The sequence below is a fragment of the Micromys minutus genome (genome assembly GCF_963924665.1).
Source record: "Micromys minutus genome assembly, chromosome: 22".
NCBI lineage: Eukaryota > Metazoa > Chordata > Mammalia > Rodentia > Muridae > Micromys > Micromys minutus.
Genome location: NC_137957.1, coordinates 13,283,021 through 13,295,552, shown reverse-complemented (window position 1 = coordinate 13,295,552; position 12,532 = coordinate 13,283,021). Strand labels below are relative to the sequence as shown.

The 12,532-nt window shown below is 48.3% G+C and overlaps 1 protein-coding gene across 3 annotated transcripts in view; it reads right to left on the bottom strand.

The window, feature by feature from the left end:
• TBC1D30 (TBC1 domain family member 30) overlaps positions 1–12,532 on the bottom strand; it is a gene marked incomplete at both ends in the record, with an annotated part of 72,809 nt that overhangs the window by 16,189 nt on the left and 44,088 nt on the right. For all 3 annotated transcript variants that reach the window (XM_080935305.1, XM_080935306.1, XM_080935307.1), the window contains 3 exons: positions 3,198–3,303; positions 9,903–10,071; positions 11,957–12,125. In XM_080935305.1, the coding sequence (XP_080791431.1) occupies positions 3,198–3,303; positions 9,903–10,071; positions 11,957–12,125 (444 nt within the window). The remainder of the gene's footprint in view (positions 1–3,197; positions 3,304–9,902; positions 10,072–11,956; positions 12,126–12,532) is intronic.

Sequence of the window (12,532 nt, the reverse complement as noted above, 5' to 3'; positions counted from 1 at the left end):
ACTGCCTTCTGGAGTTTGGCTGATCCTGCTCATAAAAGATCATCCAGTTAGGATTGTTGGCTGCCACAGAAGGAGAGGGCAGGGAGGGTCATCAGCCCCTTATCCAGACTTCCCTACCAGGTGTGTGCTGACCTAATTACACGTGGCCTCAGAGTCTTTGTACACAGGTGAGGAATTCATTGGGGACGGAGCTCAGTCTATGCAGCCATGCTTGGTGTAGACCATCCAGAATGGCTGCTTTAAGGTCACCTATGCCCGACCCATAAGCCCTCGACCATGCTCTGTAACTTGCCATATAAATTCTCTGGTTCTCCTTAGGTGAACCTTGCCAGACTCAAACTTTGCTTTGCCACTGGAACACTGTGAGGAGAGAAGTGGAAATTACCCATACCCCCCTCCCCAGGAGAAAGTTCTCACACAGGAGGTTCCAATCCCGAGGACAACATACCAACCACCAAAGCAAGAGGAGGATGAGAACTCTGGCAGTGAACTGCAGACTGCATCAGCTGGGAGACTGCGGGAGGGTCGCCGCCTCCAAGTATTGTTTAACTCAGCAATTGCTGACCGGAAAGCACAGAAAGCAAACCACAGACTCTCAAAACAAGTTTGCTTCATGAGTAATAAACTGTCCTGTAGCAGAAATGGTGAGCCAACCTCTATGTAAATACAGGGGAAGAGGGCAGGGAAGCAGGCAGCCACAAAAGCATCTCCTGCAGAAGGGCCTAAGAGACCAAGGATTGCTGGTGCAGACAGTGACAGCCAATAAGGAAGAATGCTTTCTTGGGACCAATGGATAAGCTTGCTACATTGTTTCTCACCTGCTTACCTGCTCTGTGTGCTACATTGTTTCTCACCTGCTTACCTGCTCTGTGTGCTACATTGTTTCCTCACCTGCTTACCTGCTCTGTGTGCTACATTGTTTCTCACCTGCTTACCTGCTCTGTGTCACTGACTCTGTGCCACCTTCCCTCCACCCCCAAAGGCAGGTAGGGTCAGTTGGCAGGTAGTCCAGGGCACAGGCAGCTAGCTCTCTCTGAGCAACTCTCACCAAGAACAAAATGCTAAGCACCGGCCCTGTCCTGGAGGAACTTGCAACATTACAGAGGAAATAAGATGCAGTCTTGGCCACAACAGAATGAGGTCAGAGCTCTCGTGGGAGGTACAAAGGAAAGCATGAAGTGAGCCATGTTCATTGAGATGATGAGGGGACCTTCATGAAGCACAGAGACCCTGGAGGAAGATATATGGATGGGGTCAGGATAAGCAGGGCTGGTGTATCGGATGGTTTTGTGTCAACTTGACACAGCTGGAGTTATCACAGAGAAAGGAGCCTCAATTAAGGAAATGCCTCCATGAGATCCAGCTGTCAGGCATTTTCTCAACTAGTGATCAAGGGGAGGGCCCAGCCCATTGTGGGTGGAGCCATCCCTGGCCCAGCCCATTGAGGGTGGAGCCATCCCTGGGCTGGTGGACCTGGGTTCTATAAGAAAGCAGGCTGAGCAAGCCAGGGGAAGCAAGCCAGTAAGTAACATCCCTCCATGGCCTCTGCATCAGCTCCTGCTTCCTGACCTGCTTGGGTTCCAGTCCTGACTCTCTTTGGTGATAAACAGCAATATGGAAGTGTAAGCTGAATAAACCCTTTCCTCCCCAAGTTGCTTCTTGGTCATGATGTTTGTGCAGGAACAGAAACCCTGACTAGGACACTGGGAAGGAGAGCAGTGAACTGGAGGGGGATGTTTCCAGGCAACGGTTCAAGTGTGGAAACCAATTTGACCCAACGTGACAAGGACAGTATACAAAAGGAACAGACAGGCACTCTACCTGAAATGAAGGGAGTCAGAGCATGGGGTAAGGAGCTGGTGACGAGTTCTGTAGGCTCTGAGGAGCCCTTGGAGTTTCACAGGTGAGAAAGAAGGGCTTGTCTCCAAATCCTGCTCTGAGCACATGATTCTTGCAGGATTTTGTAGGATTTAAAAAGACTTGGAGCATGAAAAATGTCAGGCATGGGACTGTACCACAAAGAACAATCTCAATTAAAAACAGCAATGACCAAGCTGTGTAAGAAGGGCTAGACTCAGAATGACCAGGACGTGTGAGGAAGGCTAGAATCAGAAACCAGCTGTCAGACCAACATTTCCTCTTCTGAGTCAGGAAGGAAGGGAGAGAGTTGATATTTGCATAGAAACGTCCAGGGAAGCTCTATCAGACCATCGGTGTCCCCAGTAAATCTGACAGGTTCAACCAGGAGCAGGCACACCTGAGAAGGAGCTGGGGTGCCAGGCATGAGTAGGGGGCTGATGGTCATTTCTACATTGGTACCTGAGTCTTATAGTCCCCAAAATGGCTGTAGGCAAGGAACCCAACAAAAAGGTGAAACCAAGAGAAAGGAGAGAGAAATAGCTGAGAAAAAAAAAAAAAAAAAAAAATGAGTCCCAAAGGCTGACTTTGGATACAATCCACCATTGATCAGGGACAAAAAGGGGAGACAGAAAGATTAGAAGGGACCCAAAGGACTGGAGGGGATGAGTATAAAATGGTATCCCAGAACCTAATGATATAGGTGCCAAAAAGATAACCGGACCCTCATGTCTCTCATGTTGGCACTTGTAATTGATACCTGATACCGTCAGTTGACATAAACCAAGATGCAGGTTAATCTCCATTCCAAACCTGTAACTGCTTTCCCCTCATGAATACTTCATCCATAGGTCACTGTTTTACACGTCTCAGAAGCAGAGCCAGCAACATGGCTTAGCAGGGCAAAGGGCCTGCCGCACGCGTCTGCTAAGCTTGCCACTCTCTGTGGGAGGAGAGAAACAACTCGAGGGTTGTCCTCTGACCTCCACAACTATGGCACCGTATGAACATGCCCGCATTCACACACACACCAAATAAAGGCATCTTTAAATCTCAGAATCTGATTCACAATAAACACTGATGATTTTTCTCCCCGGCTTTTTCTTCCTTTAAACCTCCTGCCTAAGCATATTTTAGGCTAATAAGTAGCCATTTGTGTCTTCCTTTCTCTTGTGACAAAGGTTCTTACCGAATTATTTATAAATAGCCTCTTGGCGAGTGGGAAAGCTAAGTCAGAGGACTGGCTGATACGTTTCCCCAGGGTCAGGTCTCAGACGCCACCAACTGTCACTCCTTGGTCCTGGGCTTCCCAGCCCAGCCCTGTCCAGGCTGCCACTCACCTGCATGAGTTCATGGCTCTGCAGGAGGTCATGTTCCAGCATCTCCTGGGTGAGGCGCCCCATGGTGCCGTAGAATTCATCTGCCGTTTCACAACATTCTATCTGCCTAGAGAAGAGAGAAGAGCAGAAAAAGGCCTCGGTGGGGCATTCACGCTGCACAGTGGGTCCAGGGACTGCCTCTTATCATTAGTAAGTCCTGGGTCACTCTCAGCACAGTCTCCTGTGGAGCAAAGACCAAAATTACCCAAGGCAAGGTGGTCGTGGTCATGCTTCCCTGTCACACGAATGACTAGAAAGGCTGACTCATTAGAGTGCAAGAGTTCAAGACCAACCAGGGAAACACAGCAAGGGCTTTTTTTTTTTTTTAATGAGAAGACAAAACAAAACCATTAGCATTTGAGGTAGTCATTGTGGAATGAGTCCCCATCTCCTCTGCATAGCTCCTGGAGCCTCACAGCCCCAAAGGGTGTCTTTATTCTTCCCGTGAGGCATGATGTTCCATGCATCAGAATACACATCAGTGACCAGAAATCAGAACCACGAAATTGGGAACTAAAAGCAATTACCCCCTGTGGAAATAATTAGTCGGACTTAATCTGCAAGGATCCTATGAACAGACTGAATCCAAACCAGAGTCGAGCTAAAGAGACTGTGGGAACTTTACATCCTGTCTACAGACTGTCTCCACAGGCTTCGCTGACTCCTAGGAAAGCTGCTGTCACCTGGGAACCTATGACACCGCTGAGACTTTAATCCACCTTCTAAAGAGGAAGAACATAAAATGGTAGGCTCTGGGTGGTTAGGACTCATCTATCACAAAGGTTTTGCATGGTTAGACAATCCTGTTTGCCTACCAACCATAAGGCTTGTTTTGATTGGCGCTAATGTTGGGCAATTTCCACACGGTCATTCAAAACACAAATGTAATGGGAGGAGCCCAAGCTCAAAGTCCCCCTCACCCCCACCTTCCCACGCTCCACCCTCCCACCTCCCACCCCCAAACCCCTACCCCCTACCCCCAGCCCCAGCCCCAGAATCACAGTGTAAGCAAGAAAGGAAAATACAGTGTGGAAATCTTATTACAAAATACAGCAGGGCAGCTGGACACAAAGCAAAATGGCTACTCTTGCCGTGGGGAAAAGAGAGGAAGAATGCTTAAGATACACTTTTTTAAAATGCTCTGGGGGCCGTAGAGATGGCTCATTGGTTAAGAGCACTGAGTTCAATTCCCAGGAACCACGTGGTGGCTCACAACCATCTGTAATGGGATCCAGTACCTTCCCTGGTATGTCTGAAGTCAATGATAGTGTATTCAAATATATAAAAATAAGTAAATCATTTTTAGTAAATAAAATAAAAATGCTCTGCGTGGGGCTGGAGAGATAGCTCAGAGGTTTAGAGTTCAATGCCCAACCACTTGGTGGCTTATGACCTGTAATGGAATCTGGCGCCCTCTTCTGGCATGCAGGCATATATGCAGTCAGTACATTCATTCATTCATTCATTCATTCATTCATTCGTTCGGTCATTCATTTATTTAAAGTTCTGTGGCTGCCAAGGAGGAAGACCTGATGTAGAGGACCTCAGACCTGTCTGGGAAGCCTCTTGCTATCGCCTGAGACCAGCTGATGTTCATGGAAGGGAAGTCATGGCACAGCTGGAGGGGGCCGTTGAGAGTCGAGGCCAAGAGCTGAGAACAGCAGGTCCCAAAGGCTCTATCAGCCTTCGGAGCCTCTTCAGGGCTCAAGTGACCCAGAGGGTTTTAAACGGGGAGTGGAGGAAGAGCCGTGCCCTTGGCAAGGTTGGTTTAGAGGTGGCTTGGCATTTGGGCACAGTTAGGAAGACTTGGGAGGACAGGGGCTGAGCGCAGGTGGTGAGGGAGTTCGCCAATATGGAAGTCATAAGAGAAAGACAGACAAAAGGATGCTGTTGAAGTGAGCTGACCAAGAATCCAAAATGGTTCTTGAATGGAAGGAAGGAAGGTAGCTAGAGAGGACCCACAGACACAATGTCAGGCACAAGCGTTGTTCTCTTATTCACAGACCCGGGGCTACCTACCCACGGCGGATGTTCTCCCCTCCATACATCTGCGGGGAACCTTCTGGAGTCCAAAGCTCCAGGCACAAGTCCCAGCTTTGCTCCTCAGTAGCTGCATGACTGTGAACGAGTTAATTAACCTTCTCTCTTGAAAAGACAGGGAGGAACAATCTCCTCTGCTCTGCAGGGTTACTGAGAGAAGCAAATGGGATAATATACTCAGGCTGCCCGACGTAATGACAGGCGCTGTCGGCACTAAATGGATGCTGGTGGCCTTTCCCTGCTCCTCGCAAGCCGCGAGCTGAATCGCTGTGTAATTATCCTGAGCAAAGCCCCTGAAACATTTACAATTCATAAACAGCAGCCATTTCTGAGCAGATTTGCATAATGAAAAGCACAAATTCCAGAGTCAGGACGCCTCGGCCCAGTGGTGTTTCTTACGAGCCCGGTGAGTTCGGGCAGCTCGCTGAGGTCTGTGCTCCAGCTCTTCCAGCTGTGCAACAAAGGGCACAGCTCAGCAGTGAAGGTGCTGTCTGAACTCAGTCCCCAGCGCCATCTCAAGGAGCTCTCAACTGCTATAATCCAGCTCTAAGAGGTGCTGGACCCTCTTCTGACATCCCTGAGCATCTGCACACACACATACACACACACACACACACACACACACACTACACATTCATATACACACATACACTCATACACACATATATACATATACACACATGCATGCATACTCATACACTTATATAAACACACATGCACTCATCTATACTCATACATACACACATACACATGCATGCATACACACTCATACACAGACACACACATGTGCAAATATAATACATTTTTAAAAGAGATGGTAAAACAGCAACCCATGTAGGATGATGGAAAGCATAAATGAGCTAAAACAAACAGCACACATGCACAGCACTCACACATATGTAGGGCACACATGCACAGCACTCACACATATGTAGGGCACACATGCACAGCACTCATGCAGAGCACTCACACAGTACATGTGCACAACACACATGCACAGCACACATACAGAGCACACATGCACAGCACTCATGCAGAGTACTCATGCAGAGCACACATGCACAACATACATGCACATTACACATGTAGAGCACACATGCAAGGTACATATGCACAGCACTCATGCAGAGCACACATGCACAGCACACATGCACATTACACATGTAGAGCACACATGCACACCACACATGCACAGCACACATGCACAGCACACATGCACAACACACATGCAGAGCACACATGCACAGCACACATGCAGAGCACACATACAGAGCACACATGCACAGCACACATGCACAGCACACATGCACAGCACACATGCAGAGCACACATGCACAGCACACATGCACAGCACTCAGAGCACACATGCACAGCACACATGCACAGCACACATGCAGAGCACACATACAGAGCACACATGCACAGCACACATGCACAGCACACATGCACAGCACACATGCACAGCACACATGCACAGCACACATGCACAGCACACATGCAGAGCACTCAGAGCACACATGCACAGCACACATGCACAGCACACATGCACAGCACACATGCACAGCACACATGCACAGCACACATGCAGAGCACTCAGAGCACACATGCTGCCCACTTGCTCCATGACTGCTGGCTCTTACTAAAGTGATGATTTGAACCCTGCTACCACCTAGGAATAAGTTCTGAAGTGACAGGAAGTGAGCAGAGGGAACAGTAGGGATGCCTTCTGTTCCTGCCTCAAGGCTGAGGACTAACAGAACAGGAAGTGGCCGGCACTGACCCGTCATACAGCACCTACTCGAATGCTATAGACAATTATGCAGTTGTGGGCCAGCACCCTCAGAAAGCCTGTACTGTGGAGGGAGCAGAAACGAGGGCATCCTGGGAGAAAGTGGAAAGGCCAATAAACACCACCGAATACCTCGCAGATGTGGACTTGCTGGCACATCTGTCTGGAAATCCTCGTGCAGTAAAGAGGACAGCTGTGTGGTGTTTACAAATACATACATTAATGAGCGTTTACACCTACGAACTGAGAGCTGCCACACCTTTCCTGTTTAAAAACTACATTCCACAACCAAGGTATGAATAAAAAGGCTGGGCTCTCTGCCCCTCCCTGCTCCAGAGACAGCTGCAACTTCATGTGCAGGGGCCAGCCTCGACCCTTAGACAAGATGGTAAAGGTCGGAAGGTCGGTGTGAACGGATTTGGCCGTATCGGGCGCCTGGTTACCAGGGCTGCCTTCTGCTCAGGATCTGGCAAAGTGGAGATTGTCGCCGTCAGCGACCCCTTCACTGACCTCAACTACATGATCTACATGTTCCAGTATGACTCTACACATGGCAAATTCAATGGCACAGTCAAGGCTGAGAATGGGAAGCTTGTCATCAATGGGAAGCCCATCTGAGTATGTCGTGGAGTCTACTGGTGTCTTCACCACCATGGAGAAGGCCGGGGCCCACTTGAAGAATGGGGCCTAAAGGGTCATCATCTCTGCCCCTTTGGCCGATGCCCCCATGTTTGTGATAGGTGTGAACCATGAGAAATAGAACAACTCCCTCAAAATTGTCAGCAATGCATCAACTGCTTAGCCCCCCTGATTAAGGTCATCCATGACAACTTTGGCATCACTGTGGAAGGGCTCTTGACCACAGTCTATGCCATCACTGTCACTCAGAAGACTGTAGATGCCCCCCCCATGGAAAGCTGTGGCGTGATGGCCATGGGGCAGCCCAGAACATCATCCCTGCATCCACTGGTGCTGCCAAGGCTGTGGACAAGGTTATCCCAGAGCTGAATGGGAAGCTCACTGGCATGGCCTTCTGTGTTCCTACCCCCATGTATCTGTTGTGAATCTGACATGCTGCCTGGAGAAACCTGCCAAGTATGATGACATCAAGAAGGTGGTGAAGCCCACTAAAGGGCATCCTGGGCTACACTGAGGACCAGGTTGTCTCCTGTGACTTCAACAGCAAATCCCACTCTTTCACCTTTGATGCTGGAGCTGGCATTGTACTCAATGACAACTCTGTGAAGCTCATTTCCTGGTATGACAATGAATATGGCTACAGCAACAGGGTGGTGGACCTCATGGCTTACATGGCCTCGAAACCCTGGACCACCCACCCCCCAGCAAGGACACTGAGAACAAGAGAGAGGCCCTCACTGCTGAGGAGTCCCATCCCAACTCTGTCCCCAATACTGAGCATCTCCCTCACAATTTCCATCCCAGACCCCTATAATAATAGAAGGGGTCTAGGGAGCCCTCCCTACTCTTTTGAATACCATCAATAAAGTTCTGCTGCACCCAAAAAAAAATTTAAATAAAATAATAAATAAATTAAAAGACTAGCTACAAACATTTAAAACAGAGCAGGAAAAATGGCTCAGTGGGAAAAGGAGCTTGCTGCCAACCCTGACAACTCGAACTCCATCCTCAGACATGCAATGATATCCATGCATATACAGACACATAAATAAATATGATCTTTAACACATTTAAAACACTGCCAGTGTCTTGTTAGTTTTCTGACATGTCATGGCTACCTACTCAAGTCATTCACTGGAATTTTCTCTGCTTCGTACATTGCCTATAAATGAGCAGAGACAATGTCATTGTCTCTCACCCATTACTACCAGGGGCAGAAAGTGAATTTCGTTGGTTTTATGTTCTGGCAGAACAAGATGTTAACATCTTGGAAATCTCTCATGATGGTAAGGAAGCATCTTGAATTGAACTACCGACTGTTCAGCACAGGTACACCTTCTCCTACCGTCTGTAAAAACACAGGTACACCTTCTCATACAGACAGTACAGGCATTGATACACTTTGTGCAGAGAATCTCATTTAATTCCATCACATCTCTAAAGTCCTCTTCCACAGTAGTGGCCCTAAAGCGTCTGCGGAAGAAGGGGCCAGATACAGAGAGGAACCCAGTAGAAGTTCTCAGCTCTGTGTAGCAGAATTTTCCCTAATTAACTGATTGGACAATAAAGCCAACAAGAAGCCAATCGCTGGGCAAGAAGAAGGCGGGTCTTCCGGGTGCGAGAGAGGAAGAGGGGATGCTGGAGGGAGGACGGACCTTTTTTTTGTACTGCAAGGCGGGAGCAAAAGCAAGCAAGACGTAGACTGGAGACTGTTAGGTCTGGTGGCAGATCCCACCACCGGAACGATAGATTCCGAGCCCAGCGGTTGTGTCATCTGTTGATTCTAAACTAAGATCGGCTGGTGCTTTACAGTCGCAGCGACTCAGGTGGGCCACAGGGAAAGCACAGCCCGGCTGAATTCGGAAGATTGGGCAAGGACCGAGGTCCAGGGCGAGGGAGAGCTGCTCGCCAGTGCAGAGCGGTTCGGGCCATGGGGACCAAGAGCAATCTCGGAGCTCTGGAGAGGCAGAGCCGGCATGGGGGGGAAGGGGTGGCTAAAAGAAACACTCAGTTTCTAAACACTATGTACCCGGCCAGGAACAGACCGAGACCACTGGTGCCTAGCCAGCAAGAAGCCAAGGAGCCTGCTGAAGTTTGTGGGGGCCACCGTTCACCCCAGCCCACAGCTTGCTTTCTCACACTTGCCCCGAGGGGCCAAAGGCAGCTAACAGCAGAGGACAGAAGAGACAATCACTCACTCTCCCAGTTTTGCCCAGATAGCCAGCGACACCCTCAGGATGATCTCGGAGCCTTCAAAGAACACGGAGTCCCAGATCTTCAGAACCGTGTGGTTCGGGAGGCACGTGGCAAAGAGAGTGAGGAACCACTGCATCGTGAAGACGTTGGTGAGCGGGGGCTCGTATCCGCCTGAAACACAGAGATGGCCAGAAGTCCGTGAGGGTGATGTGTGAGGCGCCCTTTCTTTCTCACGCGTCCACAAGTGCTTGCCTTCTTTGTATCCCTTAATGGTTTTCTTCCTTTTCCCCTCCCATCTTTCTAGAGGAAACATTTTTAATAGGAAGCTCTAGGACACGAGAATCATAAATTCTTTGCCACACTTAACAAGTTTTTACCTGAACTAGATTCAGCCGTAGTTATTGAAGGGTGCTAAATGAAGGAGAAAGTTTTCTGCACACGCACGAACACACACACACACACACACACACACACACACACACACACACAATGAATAAATAAATAAATTATTAGAAAAAGCCATTGCATCTGCTCAAATACAAACTGGGGCTGGTATTCACCTGGTACCTACGAGACCTAAGGTTCAAAGCCCAGAAGACCCAAGCAAAAAGAAAAAGCAAATAAGTCAGAAACACTAGTGGACTTTCAAGATCTTAACAGTTCCCACTTCAAATGCAGCTGGCTATTGGACTAAAACCGCTTACCACATATTACTTATCTCTTAAGTTGTATAATTCCAAGATCACCATGGAATGTGACAGGAAATAAGCCAAGAAAACTTCCAGATATACTTAAATGTTAGACAACTTTAAATTGAAAAAATTGAACTGAGTGGTACATGCTTTTTAAAGACAGATCCATCTCTGAACTCAAGTTCTTCTCTCCTGTGAACAGATGTTTGTTTGCTCAGAGACTAGGGCCCAAGGTTATTCCCTATGGTCAGGAGCAAAGGGACTTGGTAAAAAAAAAAAAAAAAAAAAAAAACCCTGCATGACAATAGCCCGAGTCTGCCACTACCATGAAGACAGATTTATACTGTAGCCGGATCACATGAGATCACTGGGGAGTGCTGTCTCTAAAACCTCCAGTGTATTTTAATAACTAGATCTTCAGAACCCTTCTGTATAGCCCTGCATGTGGTAGTTTCAGCATCAAGAGGCTGGAGCAGGGGAGTTCCACCAAGTCTGAGTCCAGCATGGAATCCATAGGAGGACGTTGTCTCAGAAGCAGCATCCTTTAATGAGCCCCCATTGCTTACTTCATTTCACCTCACTTTTTCCTTTTGCCGGGGCAACGGATCGAACCTAGGGCCCTGGGGCACGCTGGATAAACACCAACGCCGGCTGCAGCTCACCCCGGCGTTCCCAGATTTAAATGTACACATCAGACCAGACTGCCTGTGGTCTACCACAGCAACTGGCAATCACAGAAGATCAGCAAACGTCTGAGTCTCTGGTGTTCAGAGAGAACACAGTTGCAGACTCGAAAGGATGACACTTCCCTTCCTCCGTACCAACCCCCCCCCCAGCTTCTTTTCCATAACCCTATGGCTTTACCAAGGGTCACAGTCTGTGCCGAAGGGCACCCCAAGTTCAGTTTTTAGAAAGTCCTACTGGTCCAGTGCCAGTTTAGTTTAACTGAATGGACCACATTCACCACTCTGTGTAGAGCTGAACGTGCCCTGTTGGTTGCTGATCTGGAACCAGTCTAGAGTTAGACTCTTAACTGTCTACCACCCACGCCCTGCTGATAGTTTCAGCCCATGACCCTCCATATTCTCAATCTTGTGTTTGTTCTCTGGAAGTGAAAATGTGATTACACCACACCCTTAAAGCAACCCCGTTTCCCTCCAGAACTTGAATTTGTACACAGAGCAGAACCACATAAGCCAAATACTTTCAGAAACGCTGATAGCCAAGTGTCCCCGCCCCCGCGGCTGTTAGCCTTTGTAGTTTATTCTATCATTTAACAAAATTCAGGATCAAGACTAACCTTGAAACAAAGTGAAAATAGATACTATACACCTTGGCAAACTCAAAGCTCAAATACTCCTTACCTCCACTCTCTTTGTTTGCCGTTCTCTGAAGAGTGTCGAGGTGCTGAGACAGCTCAGGGAGCTTCAGTCTCAAGAGATCTCTGAAGACAGCCATATCCACAGACAGTGCCCGGAGATTATTGACAAAGTAGCTTTCAGGGAGTACCTTATCAATCAGATAAATCATAATCTAAAAAAAAAGAAGAAGACAATAACAAACCTGCTTCATACCTACCAGGATCCTAATATGCCCAAAATAAAAAGCAGAAAGACAGAAGCAGATGACCAAAGTTTCTCCTAATGCGTCAGAAACCAATTCAGGACTCACCTACACCCACCACCACCCCGAAAGGAGAGGGCGGCATAATTATCTAAGTCACCCAAAGTGAGCTGTGCTTTCCAGAAAGGCTGCCAAACCTGAGTTCACCCCATATGCAACCGCGATTACGCAACCCTCGGCTTCACGGAGAGATGAAAATAGGTTCCTGCATCCAGCAGGGTCCCCCATCCTCCCTCCTGATGTCACCGGTTTTACAACCTAGTTATGAATATCCCGAGAGCTGGGCAGTCATAAAACACCCACGCTGAGGCAGGCCC